This window comes from Ruditapes philippinarum, unplaced genomic scaffold (genome assembly GCF_026571515.1).
Source record: "Ruditapes philippinarum isolate M1 unplaced genomic scaffold, ASM2657151v2 ctg1881_1_1_1_1, whole genome shotgun sequence".
Classification (NCBI taxonomy): Eukaryota; Metazoa; Mollusca; class Bivalvia; order Venerida; family Veneridae; genus Ruditapes; species Ruditapes philippinarum.
The window spans coordinates 270,376-288,164 of record NW_026865939.1 but is presented as its reverse complement, the minus strand read 5'-3'; the positions used below and the strand labels follow the sequence as shown (position 1 = coordinate 288,164).

General features: G+C 32.1%; 1 protein-coding gene across 27 annotated transcripts in view; it reads left to right on the top strand.

Moving 5' to 3' along the window:
• The window catches only part of LOC132730805 (rho guanine nucleotide exchange factor 11-like), a 120,937-nt gene that overhangs the window by 50,993 nt on the left and 52,155 nt on the right, over positions 1-17,789 (top strand). For 23 of the 27 annotated variants that reach the window (XM_060716842.1, XM_060716825.1, XM_060716848.1 and 20 more), the window contains 5 exons: positions 4,408-4,488; positions 7,282-7,422; positions 10,913-10,975; positions 12,431-12,622; positions 13,724-13,813. In XM_060716842.1, coding sequence (XP_060572825.1) covers positions 4,408-4,488; positions 7,282-7,422; positions 10,913-10,975; positions 12,431-12,622; positions 13,724-13,813 — 567 coding nt within the window. Of the gene's footprint in view, positions 1-4,407; positions 4,489-7,281; positions 7,423-10,912; positions 10,976-12,430; positions 12,623-13,723; positions 13,814-15,131; positions 15,186-17,789 lie in introns of all 27 variants that reach the window. The other 4 variants (XM_060716830.1, XM_060716845.1, XM_060716838.1 and 1 more) reach the window with 4 other exon arrangements.

Below are 17,789 nucleotides of genomic sequence, written 5' to 3'. Positions count from 1 at the left end.
CTATCATGAAAAATTGCAACCCATCACTAATGTAGCTTTTCTTGAACTGCTGTAATCAGTTTAAAGATATCAGTGAAGGTGTTTATTTGTATATACTAAATTGATTGACAACACTTCATGTAATATGACAAATATCACATACAATACAATTAGGATACAAATAAGCAATATGTATTAAAAAACAGATTTGGTTTTTACCATGTTGTGATATGAGGAGGGTTTTTAGGTTGTTGGGTTAATGTATGTATTGATAGATCATGCTCTAATATTATTGTGTCTGGCACACCTCCAGTTCTTGTACTGATCATACAGGATAACCTGGCAGCTAGAACAGATCAACTCGTGTATTTTGAATTGGTTAACCTTAAGGGAACAGGCAAGGAACTCCTATATAAGCCAACATCAAATTAATTGTCCCTCATAGTTGTGGGTTCAGTGTCTGTCCAGGAACTTTGATTTTTATTAAGTAAGAAAGGTTCCAAAATAATTTTTCCAATGGTTCTTTTCTTAGTGACATCAATGCTGTTTATGCCAAACAAAACAACTGCTCTAGATTTTAATTGGCTTAATTTGGGTAATTGCTTTGCCTTGTATGATTTTGGAACAGTCCAATCGGAGATGAAGGGATTTCATTATAGAACTACAAGAATTGGTCAATTATCAGTGTAGAGCATCGTCATGCTGCAAGGAGGAGCATGCTGGCCTGGCTCTATACTGGTGGCAAAGGATTATCATTTTAGGTTCCAGCCGGTTAAGAGCTAGGGTGGCATTAGAGTGTTGTTTTTTGTCTACCAGTTATTGTTGAAAATTGTTATATGACCTTGACAATGTTCATGTGACCTGGAACTTGAGAAAAAATGATAAGATATGGATTCTATATAGTTATGCATGTTCGAATGGAAATATAAATTAGATTGAAGCGCGTAAATGTTTTATACTACACAATTTGTCTTACAGATGCTTTCATATCAGGACATCTGGTACTCCCAACTGTGCAATTTTATGTGATAATGCACTTAAAGTTAATATCAATTTTTGAACAGGTTATTGTGAATGATCAGTAGATTTGCGCATAGTGAATGCAACACTGATCATGGTTATATCAATGCTGTAACATCCATAGGTGTTGTGATATATATTATGTTGTAGAAAACTATAAAGATCCCACAAACTATCTTTGTTCAGAATCACTCTTTCTTTGAACTCATTTAATGTATATATGCCAAGGTCTACTTGAAAAGTTTTATACAAATACATTAAGAACAGCCATACCTATTGATTTCAATTGGATTTATTTTGTGAATGAATCTATTCAGTTCATTTGAAAAAGCTCTACCTTTGAAATTTTAAACTCATCAAGGCCATGGTCATATTTTCTTGCCTGTCTTATTTTTAATTGAAAATGAAAATGTGAAGCAATGGTAAGCTAGGAAGTTAAACTCAGTATGTTGAAGTGCCTAATTGTAAGAATTGAAGTTTCAGATAAAAAAAATTATTTTTGATACTTTAGATTATTATAAAAAACAAGGTCTAGTTAATATAAAGCTATTTTTAATAACACTGGCAAGTTGAGGAAGTATCCTCTTATCTGATGCAGATAATGTTATGTTACAGGGTGGCAAAATTAACTGAAGTTTTAATCATGGTTTTGAATAATACACATATGTAAAATACACCAGTATGATATAACACTTCATATATGGTAATTTATATACATTTGTAATTTATATTTAGGAAAGTTCTTTTTTTGTCATATAAAAGTGAAGAGAAAAAAGCAAAACACTTTCATTACATTGCCTTTATCATGTAAACCATTCCTTGAATAGATAATATTATGAGGTTTGTGGTTAAATGTTTGTGTACAAGTGTTGGAGAAAAATGTGGATTTTCTGGGGATGTTTTATAAAACACCTACACATTATGTTAAAAAGAAAGTGGTTCAAAGCTATCTTAATCAGAATGTCATATATGTTTCACCAATCAGTGGATTTTTCCACCAAACTTATAATCGCAACTAGTTATAGCCCCATTGTGTTAAGATGTTGGTAATATTTGTGACTTTCGGCTTCTCTCTGTGACTCATTGTTTAAGAACCTTTGAACAATGTAATGAATGGTAAATATTACTTACGTTTACTTTACACACAAAAGAAAATGAATTGTTTTAGGCGAGCAATTTGTTCTCCATATTCCCTCTTGTTTATAATGTACATGCATAGTAATAACCATTAAAGATAGAGAAATTTAGGATATAAAATGATTTTGCTCAAGTGTAATTTGTGGCAATGATAAGTACTTAGCTGATAAAGACCTTCATCTTATCTAGAAATGTTCAAGTTCAACTCATACAATTTTCTTTATCATTTCTTGCCTGGGCCTCATTGGCTATTTAATCCTCACAGTTTGAAATGTGTGGATAGATCATATGAGTGGGTATTTTTGTTCATCAAAGTTTTGTACAACTTGGTCAGTTTTACGGGAAAAGAAAATTTTTAATAATTTTTTAGTTTCCGTAGTTTTTCTGAAATTTTATATTATTTTGCTATGGTGTCAATTAAATTTTAGTTGTTATACCCTTCTTACAATCAGTTTTCAATATTGTTGTTGTGTTGAACCAGTGATAGTGACGGCCCTGGGAAGTTTGTTATGGCAGTCTGTAGTTTAAACATTTTACTATTACACTAGCTTTCATGGTGCTGACTTGTAGATCCTTGGTTTTACCCTGTTAAAGACATATGGTGTTTTTAGCTACCATCAGAGTAAAAAACAAGCATTCCGTTTACAGATGCATGACTTTATATTTTTATTTCTTATTTAGAACTACATGAAACATGTTTGGTTTTCTCATAACAAGTATATATATAACTATTATTTCAGCAATACCTAGTAAGTAATCCCGTATGCTTTTAAAGTACATGCGTGTTTTTCTACATGTCTTTTACAGTTCCTTGTTATACATGTCTTTGATAATACAGTATCTTGTAAGATTCTGTGATATATATATTAACATTTCATGTATTAAAATATCCTTGAAACTCTCTCTCACCGGAATGGTAGTGGTTGGGGGAAATACTTCTTCTTGAATACCGCCTCTTTTTATAGAATGATTATAAATGCCCTTTTCAATTAATGAAGCCTCTGAATCCATTTAGTTATAGAATGATTGACTTCTGCAATTATTTAGTTATTCATATTTAAATTTCATATTGTGTTATGAAATGAGGAAAGGTGCTGTGTTACCAACTCCCTGTATTAAATATTTTTCTTAAAATAGGAAATTTGAAAATGTGAGAATTCCTTTCATTATTATTGTGGTGCATTATTTTGTAGATGTCCATAGATTTATTATAAGTTTTGAATGCTACAATCAAATATAAATGTATAATATTATATAATCTAAGATCAAAGTTATGGGTGGGAGGGGGTTCAGATTTGACAGAATGGTTCATGTTAGTGACTGTGAACCTATAACTAGAACAAAGTTTGATGTATCTTTGGCCTCTCTGATTATCCCCCTCTATCTGTGCAAAAAGTTGCATGCAACTCAAAACAATTTCATTGTTGTTTCTGTTCAGATTGTTTATAAAATTCTAACTAAATTCTATGTCAGTTATTTAAGTGTATAATAGTCTATGAAACCAAATTGTTTGTTGCCAATAACAATCTTTATATTTTTCTGTATGTTACTTTTCTCATTATTCTTTTTGCATTTTTGTAATGCTCTGTATTATTTATTATTTCTTTGCAGTGAAGTGGAAAGTTTAAATTGTTGTAAAGTTGTTTCTAGAAAGGGCCTCATTTAATACTTGCTATCTTGTAGGGCCTCATTTATCACTTGCCATTTTGTAGGATCTCCTGTATTAAAAGGGATTATTTATTTTTTCGATGCCTTTCTCAGCTTTACTCTTAAACCGCCTCCGCAGTGGAGGGGTTAGAGTCGATGACTTCTAATCCAGTTACCTCTCTGGCGTGGGTTTGATCCCCAGGAGATGCTTTGGTAGTTTAGCACAGAGGAAGGTAGTCTAGTTCTGGTGTAACTCTCCAGGAACGATGGTTAGGAAACTACCAGCCTATATGACTGAAATACTGTTGGGAAAAGGCGTAAAATGAAACAAACAAACAAACTTAAAATTTGCTTGGGATATTCAGACTTTATAATCACACGTACCAAAGGGTTACTATTTAGGATCTTGTTGCACGAATGGATTGTGCTAGGTCAGGATCACAGGAGTCGAAGGTGCTGCATGTGATCCTTTAGTATAATAAATAAGAGCCATATTTGTAAAATTATTTTGCATAACTATTAGCGATAATTACTCAGCAAATAATTATGATTATGTAACATGCATTGTAAAACAATTTTATTTTTTTTGACAGATTTGTTTATTAAGTTGATTATTTATTTCAGGCTGAGAAAGAGAAAGAAGTAAGGCAACAAAAAGTGAACACTATACGTGTTATGTACGAGACTGTACATGAGGAATATGATGTAAGTTGTTACATGCCAGGTGACCACCAGTATAGAGCCAGGCCAGCGTGCATGCCATTGCCATCTAACAAGGCTTTGTACTGTTGCTTGCTTGGTTTTAGAATTTTGATTGAAATCTCATGGGTTTGAAATTGACTATTCCAACCATGACAGCAATTTTGTTTTGCAATTGTGGAATTAAGTGTAAAGGTGGAACTATAATGATCTTATTTGTTCTGATTATTTCATTGTTATAAAACATGATTATGAAAGCCAGTTGTAGAAATTTAGCACTATTTGCTGTTATAAAGTTGTTTTCTCTGACTAGAATATAGAACTAGTCCTGATGCACTTTATGAGAATTCTTGTCTCAAAATACATACTTGGGTTCCACTATGACTCAGTGACTAAGGTATCTGAGTTCAAATCACTTGCCCTTAAATGCTGGGTTTGAACCTTACTAAGGACTTTAGATAAATTCTTTAGAGGAAGCTATCTAACTAGCTTACCATAGGTTAGTGGTTCTACTTAGATGCTAGCACTTAAGTAATGTGAAAAGTTGCCTTATGACCGTAACATTATTATGCGATTATAAAACTCAGCAATAAAACAAACCAGCAAAATATTACTAGTAGAAGAACAGTATATTGGAAGGATGTTTTTAAATTCTTTGCTCAAGGTAATGTTGTTTATCGCCTGTCCAAGGTAAGTAATGGAATATCTGTGCAATTACTTATTTTAAGAATGAAGTTTGTTGGCAAATATTCGGAAAAATGTTCGTTGCTATTAAGTCAGTAACGTACATGATGTATGTTGAAAAACACTGTTCTTAAGCTTCAAAACATAGGTTGGCTCAACATGAAATATTTGCTGCGATTTATCTTTAAACGGAAACAAATAGACAGTTTTTGCATTGAGCTCTGTAGGAATGTACAATCGAACAATTTTAAACATATGGAATTTTGCATGAAAAAAAAATAGAATTGCCTCGACTAGGATTTGAACCATAGGCCTCTCACACCCTCAATGAGACCGCTTACCTCTGCACCACGGCGAAGTTATACATATGAACCTTGAATAAAAACGAATACATTATGTAATTCTAAATTGAGAATTTCCATTTCGTGTTTGTAATCCTTATTAATTTCGAGGTATTTTGTTGACGATAAACGTGTTGTTTAACACTGATGAAAATAATTTATCGAAAATCTTCTCGCCAAAACAGTCCGACATGTATATATTCCACTACTCGACAGTTAGATTTATTTGTGTACAAATGTGTGCTAAAAATAGCATTTTCATTGATTAAAATGATATTCATGATAATCCGAAGCTGTACGGAAATAGCCGAACATTTTTCATCGGGTAAAAAAGATATTCATCCGTGAAATTTGTGATTGTAACCTCATATTTCTATTGACTAATCTAAACTTTTAATGCACTGTAATTCGTTAAATGCCTACATTTAAAATTATTCTTTCTTTTAAATTGCTGGTTTTTAAGCAGTTTTGAGTGAGAACTACTTTGCGTTGTTAGGACTGTTAGGATAAACGGACTGTTAGACCGTGGATGTTAGCTATGTATTTACTGATCTTACGATCAGAAAATACAAAAAGTTGGTAAACATTTACATTAGCATGATACATCAGAAAATCATTGTGTTTTGGAGGGATTCGAACTTATGACCTCTGCCTTGCAAGCAACTGAACACAGTGCTATAGGTCATTGAGCTTAAGAATCAATTCCTTGATGCAATTGTCATATGTCAAAGATACTGTTTGGTTGTTTTTATAGCAATGTATGTGTGTGTTTACTCAGAGTAATAATGATCTGATCGGCCTAAAGTAAAAGGGTTACCATGAGTAAAAGTGAATATTGTACCCAATCCTAGAGCAGTCTTTTCTCTTATCGAGGGCAAGTGACTATAACGATTATAAGGCCTATATCAACAGTTTATAGCCAGTCTATTTGACACAATCCTTGAATTCTGTGCATTATGATGGCACAGATGTTGCCAGCTGAACTTGGTCTGCAATGGTTGCAGCTTAGAATTTTTTCCCCCCAGCAGGCAAAGGGTTAGCTACCATGCACCTCTTTACCAAAAATTAAACTTTCTGATCTATTTTTCATTGGAGAGGAATTCGTACTTGTACTTTTTGAGAAATGTGTTAATACTATTTTAGAAATGGGATGGAAAGATTGTATGTTAAACATGAGTTATTATAGACTGTTTTTGATTGACTTGGACAGAGAGAAAAGAAAATCAGGTTAATAGAATGAAAACAAGGAACGGAAAATGATAGGTGTGTGTTTAACTCGTCAGAACGCAAGGCAAGAGGGCATTTGTACTTCAGTCAAATATATAATACTCCCAATATATTGGTTGATTGTAACAAAGTGTCTGATTTAGATTGACTAGAAGAAATTGAAAGAGTTGATTGTTTAGAAATTCGACAGAAATTTTGATAGGAAAGTCATTAGAAAAAAGTAAACTGAATTGTGAATAGGTATTAAAAAGGATGAGAAAGAAATGTCTCTGTAAAAGTTTGTTTGTACCACAGGATAAGGTTAGAAAATCAAAAATATTCTTAATTCCAGAATAACAGAAAAAACTTATTGTCATGATCCCCTTGTCAGCAGTGGTGTTGTCATTTTCATTTGTTATACTTGATTAGTGGGTACGAGTGTCTAAAAAGAAGCATAATTACCTTATCTCTTTATGGATTTTGCGTTCTCTTCACAAATATGTAAAGTTAAGTAAAAATTGTAATGCAAATATTGAAAAACAGAAGAATTTTAATTTTCTTTTTTCAGAAATTACGGAAAGCATGTAAAGCAAATCCTTCAGATAGTAAACTTCAAGATAAGTTGCAAGAGAAGGAGAAGACATTGAAGATTTTAGAGGCACAGTTGATGAGCCTACCTGGAACTGGCAACTTTAACCGAGATTCACAGGTATAATATAAACAAAACATTGACTGGTTTTATGAAGTTGACTCCTTAGACTGGTTGAAATTTTAAGGGAGGGTTGATTCAGGGACTTTAAGATCACATTTTATTTGTCTTATGGAATGTCTAAAATTGTTCTGTTTGAAAAGCCTGCCTTGTAACGGTATAAAAAGATAGAAAAAGAGGAACTTTTTATATTGTCAGTTAAAGAACTGTATCCTTAATGGTCTATACTATAGGAGAAATACAAAGTGCAAACTGAAAACAAAAAAGGTTGGTCCTTCATAAGGCTCACATTTTGCTTACAGTTTGTGAAAGTGCAGCTTCAGAAATGAATACAATACTCAGAGCTTAAATTGAACATAGAAATTCAATTTTATTGCATTTACTCTGTAGTTGTCCTTCATAAATTTAAACTTGTTGTTCTTAAATTAAACTTGTCGTATTGCCCCCAGTATGAGAAAAAAAAAAAGATAAAACTGAACCTTCAATTGTTAAACATGAAATTGTTACAGAAATCGTTAAATTAAAGCTGTTAATACAATGTCATGGTAAAATGCTACCCAAAGTCACCAGAACAGTTTAAAGAAGAAATCTACATTTTCAAATGGTCATTAACTGTCTATGAAACACTGCTGATATGTTTGTTCATTGTGGAACCTTCCGTGTAACATTGTTTTGTCATTCAATGAAAAAATGGCGTCATTTAGTAAAGAAAAAATGGTCTGAAATGAAAATAGCATATTCTTTTCGGTCATGATTTTGACACTTCCATATTGAAATCTCTTTAATCAACAATGGACAGTACAAAATTTGAAGCTTGACAGGTCCATTATGTAAACATGGGGTTGAAATGAGAGGGAGTTAATAAGTTATGAGGAAGCTATGAGGTTTGTCTACTGGACAGCTTGATTTAGTGCCAGAATTTTGTCAAGAATTAAACTATGGATATGTAGCTTTTGATGTTAACAATGTGATAAGAGGATTATTGGCAGAGAAATGTGCTATTTATAGATTTTGCAGACGTAATCTGTTGCTGACGCACTAGTGGTAGTAACAGTCTTTTAATGTATATGTTTTGTATGTTGTTTGTACCAAGATTCAAGGACACGAAGTTAAAGGTCAAAAGAACTTTTTGCAAGTGAATAAATTGGAAAATGATGCTTCAATATAAATTGCATTCTGCTATAGGCTATTATGGCTAAGATTTGTAACAGGTTGAAATGTATATTGTAAGCCTTGCTTCTCCGATTTATTATACTTAACAAGCTGTCTTCTTGAACATTGCCCCCATAAGTGCTACACATTCCACAATATATATAATATACCTCATAAGAAAACATACCCTCATATGGCAACACATTCCTCATAATATATCACATCCCTCTTATAAGATGACATATTCCTCATAAGGTATTACATCTCATGACTGAAAACATCCCTCATAAGGTTACACACCTCTTATGAGAGAACATATCACACCCCTCATAATGTATTACATTTATTCTAAGGTAATAACTTGCTCATAAGATAACTCTCCCCTAACAGGTAACACATCCCCAAAAAGGGTGACATGTCTCTCATATTGTTACACATATCTGGAAGAGTTATTCATTCCTCATAAGGTGAACACACTCCTCATAAAGTAACACACTCCTCAAAAGGTTAAAAAAATATGTATGATCAATAAAATATTTATTTAACAGTGCTAACAACTTAATATAAACACTTGGAATGTTAATTTTTTTCCAGAAAAAAAAAACACTCAGTAATTCTTAGTAAAATCTGTTATATTAAAAAGTTTGAGTGAATACTAATAATTGGTGTTGGTTTCTTTCTATCTCACAATTGTGGAAAAAGTTCACCAAAGAAATAATAATCAATGTTTTGCCAAGAAAATTTATAGTTTAGAATTTTTATATAGAAATAGTAGAAAGTTGTGGTTAATACAGGGATTTCACCAATTTTGTTTCCTTTTAACAGTTTTCCTACAGTGAATGTGGCTGGATTTTTAGCTCACCTGTCACAAAGTGACAGGGTGAGCTTTTGTGATCGATTTTCGTTCGGCGTCCGTCCGGCGTCTGTCCGTAAACTTTTACTTTAAATGACATCTCCTCATAAACCACTAAGCCAATTTCATCCAAACTTCACAGGAATGTTCCTTTGGTGGTCACCTTTAAAAATTGTTCAAAGAATTTAATTCCATGCAGAACTCTGGTTGCCATGGCAACCGAAAGAAAAAACTTTAAATATCTTCTAAAACCATAAGAGCTAGAGCATAGATATTTGGCATGAAACATCTTCTAGTGAGTGTCTACCAAGTTTGTTCAAATTAAAGCCCTTGGGTCAAAATTGGCCCCGCCCCGGGGGGTCATTGATTTTCCCTATATGCATATAGTAAAAACTTAAAAAATCTTCTTTTAAAGAACTCAAAGAGCTATGGCTAAGATATTGAGCATCAAACATGTTCTAATAGGTGTCTACCAAGTTTGTTCAAATAAAAGCCCTGGGGTCAAAATTGGCCCCGCCCCAGGGGGGTCATTGATTTTCCCTATATGCATATAGTAAAAACTTAAAAAATCTTCTTTTAAAGAACCAAAAGAGTTAGAGCTAAGATATTTAGCATGAAACATGTTCTAATAAGTGTCTACCAAGTTTGTTCAAATAAAAGCCCTGGGGTCAAAATTGGCCCCGCCCCGGGGGGGTCATTGATTTTCCCTATATGCATATAGTAAAAACTTAAAAAATCTTCTTTTAAAGAACTCAAAGAGCTATGGCTAAGATATTTAGCATCAAACATGTTCTAATAGGTGTCTACCAAGTTTGTTCAAATAAAAGCCCTGGGGCCAAAATTGGCACCGCCCGGGGGTCATTGATTTTCCTTATATGTGTATAGCAAAAACTTAAAAAATCTTCTTTGAAAAAACCCAAATAGCTAGAGTTAAAATATTTAGCATGAAACATCTTTTAGTGAGTGTCTACAAAGTTTGTTCAAATAAAAGACCTGGGGTCAAAATTGGCCCCGCCCCGGGGGTCATTGATTTTCTTTATATGTGTATAGCAAAAACTTAAAATCTTCTTTGAAAAAACCCAAATAGCTAGAGTTTAGATATTAAGCATGAAACATCTTCTAGTAAGTGTCTACAAAGTTTGTTCAAATAAAAGCCCTGGCCCGGCCCCAGGGGTGTCATTGTTTTTAACTATATGTGTATAGTAAAAACTTTAAAAAAATCTTCTTTTAAAAAGCCCAATGAGCTAGAGCTTAGATGTTTAGCATGAAACATCTTCTTATGGGTGTCTACCAAGTTTGTGCAAATAAAAGCCCTTGGGTTAAATTGGCCCTGCAACGTTGGGGGTTGGGGGGCCTATATACAGGTGAGCGACCTCAGGGCCATCATGGCCCTCTTGTTATTTGATTTTTGTGTTTTTTTTATTAAAAGTAGTAAATGATATATGCTTTTCATATATCTGTAATATAATATTTTTCATTTTTCAGCCACCTCAGATAAATGTAGATTCAGAATCAGCCACAGATTCTCCGCACTCAGTGACCCCATGGGTAAGATATTCAGATTCTTATATTTATTTTATTTTTCTTGTGTACACATTTGCCTAGATAGTAGCTTACAATATTACCCTGACTATTCTTTTCTTTATTGTATATACTCGTAGGTTTTTTTTATGGTAATAATTCTTCAGTTTCAAATAGTACCTTGATGGTGAAAACGTCAACTATAAATATGTGTTATATATGTTTTATACTATACCAGATACTAGCACACCCTTTATTTACTCCTTTATCAATGTTACCTAGGTTTCTGGATGAATTTAAAATGTTCATACATGTAACAAAATACATGTATTTCTTACGTGCAAATAACTTAACAAGAAATAAAGGTGTGTACCCTTAGAATGCTGAAAATCTTAAATGAACTAGCCCAGCCTTCATTTTCAGAACTGTTCATTCTCAATTTTGGGGATATCAAGATGAAAAAAAATCAAGATATAGTAACTACATGTATGTCTAGGGGGTAATCTGAAATTGCAGGTACACAAACAAATTATTTTATTTTTTGCACTTTCCTCAAAAAAAAAGTGAGGCTGTGGTCAGGCAGTTCGACTTGTGACAGGGACATTTCATTCATTTTCAGTATTCTATTGGTTAAACAAAAGTTAACTTAGCACAAAAATTGCTGAAAATTGTTACATAGTGAAAAGCTTAGAATAATCTTATTTCACCCTGCATAGAAGTGTGTGAGTGTTTTTAAGATTGATGTTAAAATGCACTGTGTTAAACAAGCACTTTGTACGAGTGAGTGTAAATTACCTTCCCTTTGTCTAGTTGAGTAGTACATGTAAACCATGATAAGGTTTTTAGTCATTGTGAAAGTTAATAAGTTAAAGGGACTCCACTGAGATTTTTTTGACATGGAAATAATTTCTTCGAAGTTAATATTCATAAAATTATTTTGATGTAGGTCAAATCTTTCGCTCACTGTTTCCAGAATAATTATTCTTATTATGAATAAAACACACAAAAAAAACACTCTATTCACTCAAATGAAGCTGAATTGCACAAAAATACGATGTGCAATATATTTCATTATTATCTTTTGCATATCTTTCTGTTTAAAGTGTCCCAGCTGATCTATGTAAGAAATTCAGACCTTTTGGACCTCAGTGGAGTCCTTTGTTTTGTTAGAGGTAGAGTCTCTTTTTATGAAAAATGAATTTAACAAAAGGCTAGGGAAACCAATATGTTAAAACATTAAACACTATTTAAAATATATAAATTATCCTTTAACTTGAATGTTGTATTATGTTTAATTATTTTCAATCAAGGGAAGAAACTATGCACAGAATATCCTGCTTAATGTTATCAAAGGGAGATAATAAGCTTTTTCAGGATGTGTCTATCTATTTATAGAAATTATGACCACAGAAAGTAAATTATTATGATAAGATTTGTGTGCATGATTTTAATGTGTATTTATCGTTGTTTTTGATTCTGTAGCTTCCAAAGAAAGAGCGTAAACATATGAAACACAGCTCTTCCCCAGGGGCCATGTATAGCCCCGCCGAGGCCCAGGAAAGGGGTAGTGCAAATGTTTCTAGGTCAAAATCCGATGTTTCAACACGCAAAAATCCTCTTTCTGAGTATTCCTTTGGGCACCTGGGATATAAGAGAACAGAATCGAGTCCGGAGGTAGTAATGCACTTCTATTTGGAGTTTGAAACCACTAAATATTTTTGTATTTCCCTAAACTTGCCTGTTTTTTGCCATACCCATTATGTTTGATCTATATAGTTCATTATCAACTTTTTATACTTGTATATACATATAACCCCATTTATACTTCACAACACATTCAAAAATTGGTTGTCTTTTCGTGAAGTTTGAAAAAGCAGTATATGAAAACTAGTAAGTCTTTCGGCCAAAGAATGTAGCTTTTTAGATTTAATGTCTTCAAGAAATGGTATATACATGTATCTACTTTTTGATTGTTAGTGGAAATAATAATTTGGCTATGATACCAGCCTGCCAGTCTGCATATACATGCCTTCTTTAAGTCGTATGAGTTGCAACCGCTTTTAACCAAACCCTAGAAACATCGTTACACTAGCTGAGGCATAGATTGCAATTTGTCATAATTATATTAAATTTGTGGTTATTATATTAAAATGATTCATAGACAGTGTTGTGAGTATAAATGGGGCTAATTTGTTACTTCACTTGGATAGGTTTGGTTTTTGGTTTACGTATTTTTATGTTGCTCTGACATTGTAATCTTCGTTATCACGATAGTTCATATATGTTGTACAATCTTTTACTTATCACCGAATTAGAAACAAAACTTTTGACTTACACTTTTGCTCGTTCTGAATTTGAATGCTTTTTCAATGGCTGTAAAAGTATATTTTTTTGCGATAAAATTTACTCGTATAACCTTTATTTTTTTACTTTGTGTATATTTTATGTAAGTAAATGTAATTTTCCCATACGGCTGCCTAAATATAGCTTCGATGTAAATGCCGCTTACAAAAATATAAATACTTTAGCAAAGTATCTTCTTACATTTCTTGTATGAATTTGATTAGAACAAAAATTTTATAGTAAAAGTAGATTCTTAGTATTTAAACATAATATTGAAATTGATAATAATATTTTAAAATTTTTATGAATTACGGGTAAAATATGTATATATCTAAAAAAAAATTATTTTAATTTTGCTATCGTGATATTATTATGTTTGTTATAAATGTCGCCAAGTTTTATTTTTAGACATAAATTACTATTACCCTACAGGTGTCGCAAGTAAGCACAGGAAAAAAAGTAAAAAAAAGTGCCAGTTTCAAAGGGTTTTGTAGAACGTATGCCCGTAAGATGAAATCTAGCGTAAGAAAATAGTTCCGGTCATTGTTGAAAGTTTTTGTTTCATATTTTTTCACACGGTTATTGTACTAGTTGACATGCAGGGCAATGGTGTTTTGTTTCTTTGAAAATAGTAATTCATTTAACATTATTATTTGATCACAGACTAATTTGGGAGATCACCACAGCTTCAAATACAGTTATATTAAGTTGCTTTGAAATGTTACAAGAATTTTTAGACTACAGTTCAATCTTTGCGGAGGCCTTTGGGAAGTTGGTTGTTACTGACAGGTGTTGCTGTAGGGAGGTGAAATATATTGTGAAGTCTTACTTTGGGAAATTTTAATATGGTTGTTGGAGAGATTGCTGCTGTACAGAGGGCCTGCAGAGGTTGCACTGTAGTGTATCATAAGGCACGATTACTATCTCTTCACTTAACATAAAAAAAAATGTTTTATATATAAATAAATAGTAAACATTTGATCAAGGAAAATTTTTATTGATAATATAATAGTCAGCAAGTTACCTTGCTAAAACCAACAAAAAAAAGCTAGACGTAAACTTTTAATATTCAAGGTAAACGTAACTTTTGCCGAATTATATGGAAGCTCCTTTTAAAAATTGACATAACTTTAAGCTAGCATTAAATTTGTTCAAATTCAAAAGTTAGACAAATTTATGATAAGAGGTCAAGGGTTAAATTCTAGACATCTCAAATGCATGCATTTCAGGTTAAAGTTAATTTTATGGTATACAGTGTGGACAAGGTATATGAAAAAACAGTAAATGACCCACAGATGATGTACTTATAAATTTTTATGATGACAGTGTATATAATAAATTTTTTTTCGTCTTTTTGCTTGTTTTTGTTTTTTGTTTTTTTTTTTAATTAAAAAATTTTTTGTTACTCAACTTTTTGTTTAAGCCCGGAAAACTGTATAGATTAGTTAATATATAATTGCTAAAATATAAACATTTTCTTACCAATTTTCACAATTTTCAGGTATGCATTTATTCCTAAACTTGTTTTTCTTTTTTTACATAGACAAAATAGCACATGCATAATGTAATGTATATTTAAGTATTTCAAATTTTTTTGAAGTGACAAATTTTGTGTGATTTTTGTTTTGATCTTTTTCAATGGAAACAAATTAAATTTTTTTTATAACTAAGTTGTCACATTTAAAGAATCGTCAAGAGCATTTTGGTATGGACTAAATGGAACTGATGTCATAGATCAGTGTTTAAACTGGAATTATTACGTTCAGAAAAGTAATTCTAAGAAGTCTAAAAAACAATGACTTTAATTCAAATTGTTTATTTTCTTTGTTTCTGTGTTTAGAGGTCGGAGTCATTCCGAAGAAAGTTTGGTAAACCTAAAATGACAATCAGGAAGGTAAAAGGCCTGCTTGATTTCCACCAAAGCCCCATGTTAGAATAGGATGCGCTTGATTATTAGAAAAATTAAGATATATCAATTATATATACAGGAATATGTTCCTATTTGACCAAATTAACAATCTTGTATAGACAGCAGGCATTACCCAATATATTCTTCACTAATACAAACTGTTGACCAGTGGAATTCAAATAATTTTTATGTTGTTTTTATGTTGTGTGTTGTGTGTTATGATGTTATAGTATTATTTTTGCTTGAATACATTCATCAAATGTAAATTAGTTTGACATGCTAACTCTTAAGTCGATGGTCCTTAAGGTTTGGGAGTAAGAGTCAAGCGTGTTGCACATGTTTTTTCAGCGCTGATTTTTTGGTTGACAACAGTATGTCTTGCAACAGCCATTTTGACAGCCATTTATGTTCCATGCTTTAAAGCTCACCTGAGCAGGCTCAGGGTGTGATTTTAGGATCGTCGAATGTCCTTTTTCGGCCATTCTTTAACATTAAGGTTGATAACACTCTGATGGTCACATTTTTTGCCTCAATTGTCACCAAACTTGGCTAGATTGTTTGTCACACAAGTATAATCAAGAATCATTTAGAGCCTTACTAATCAGGTGGGCTATATAAGGACTAGCTTGGCCCTCTTGTTATGAGAGGAGATATGAATAAGCAGTTATTTGCAGTAATTCAGAATCAAGGTTTACTTGTAAGGTGATTGAAAGATATTAAAGCACTTTCTTAGTGTGCATGGTTATTAGGATATGATGTAAATGTTTGAGAGATCTGTGCTCTATTGAATGACAACATACAGGTTGTTCTTAGTACTAATAGAATTACTATAAACATGTCTGAATAAGGTTTTGAAACTGATAGATGACAGAATATAACTTTTAACTGTTTATCAGTAGAAATATTAAGTTGTAGACATTTTCTCCAGTTTGCATAATTTGGGTAAATATTGTTCTTCAGGTAGAAATGCTAAAATAATGTCAACCCAAATTCTAGGAAAAAATGATAGTCCTGATGTTGTATTGAAAAAAGAATTAATTCAATTGCACCTGACATCAAGTCAGTTTTCAAATATTTTTGAAAATATAATTACAACTGAGAAGGTGATTCTAATCAAGCAATATTAAAACAATCTGTGGGGATGATGACATTCAATGACATCATTGAAATGATTTTTTTTCCCCGCAAAAACTGTCACTTGATACAAACGTTAAAATAAATAACTTAATATTTTATTTTATTTTTTCAAAATACATTGAATGTCATGAATGTTGAATAGATAGATAATCAAAACAATATAAGACTAAGTATATATACATTGTAGTGGACGATACAGATAATTTTATGCAGTATGTTGTTATGGCATCATGATATGTTATTGTTTATCCACATGAAAAAGTCACAGATATCTGCATGTGATCACAACATTGATAGCATTAATTATACCCTTCTTTGCCTGCAAGATTGGGAAAGGCTTCTGCATGACTTTGAAGATGCACATGTTGACATGTCAGAGGTTCACTGTAACACTGAACCAACCATTTACTTAACCACTATGTTCATTAATTTATGATTATTAATTTATGGTGCAGTTTTATTTATTAACTTTCAAAGGGCCACTGTAGACAGGTGGTTAAGGTAGCTGACTTTAAGTCACTTGAACTTCACTGCTGTAGGTCCGAATCCCATGAGGGATTTTGGATATTTTCATTTGAGAAAGCTAACCAGCTAGCTTATGGAAAGTCTGTAGTTCTACTCGGGTGGCCATTTGCCCTAGAAAATTTGGCATGAAGGTTCAAGAGGTACCAAATGCCTTTTTTTACCAGTAAAACTAGGAAGTCGCCATATGACCTCAGTATTATCAAAAAAGGTTTATAACTTAATAGTCAGAATACTTACAATGTGTACTTTAACTTAATACTTCATTGTTTGTATCTACATAGTCCATAAAACAAGTTCAATGAACAGAAAATATTTGTTTGTTTGGTGTGAATATGCTAAATATACCAATAAAAAATGAGAAAATTGTAATATTTTCAAGAGTGCATTGCCCGAGTGAAAATTCAAATAGTTACTTTAATGTGTGATATATACCAAAAAATAACATATTTTCTTTTTATTTAATGCCTAATAAGAAAAAACCCGTGAATGTTTTACTGTTTTCATTAAAGCGTCGGAAACAGAAGCATGTGAAATAGATGACGTCAGATGTTTTAACAGCTACACAAATGCTGCCCCATTAAGTCATTAAATTTTGCAGTTATTGCTCTAAAGTAAATTTTAACAATTTTAAAAGAAATGGAGATAACTGACAATTAAGACTTAATTGCAACAATTAAATTAACAGAATTGTAAAAATTTAAACTTTGTTAAATAAGGTGTAGGAAAGCATATCAGTCACAGTGTGTGTGATATACCATGAGTGATATGGAATTTTTAAGGATAAAACCCAGTTTTTCACTGGTAACTATGAAATTAAACCAAGTTGTTCACTTGTTCTTTGTAACAGTGATATAAAAGTACATGAAGGATCTTTATTGCTGCAAAAAAAATGATTAAAATTATTTTTTTAAAGTGTGGGATTTTTTT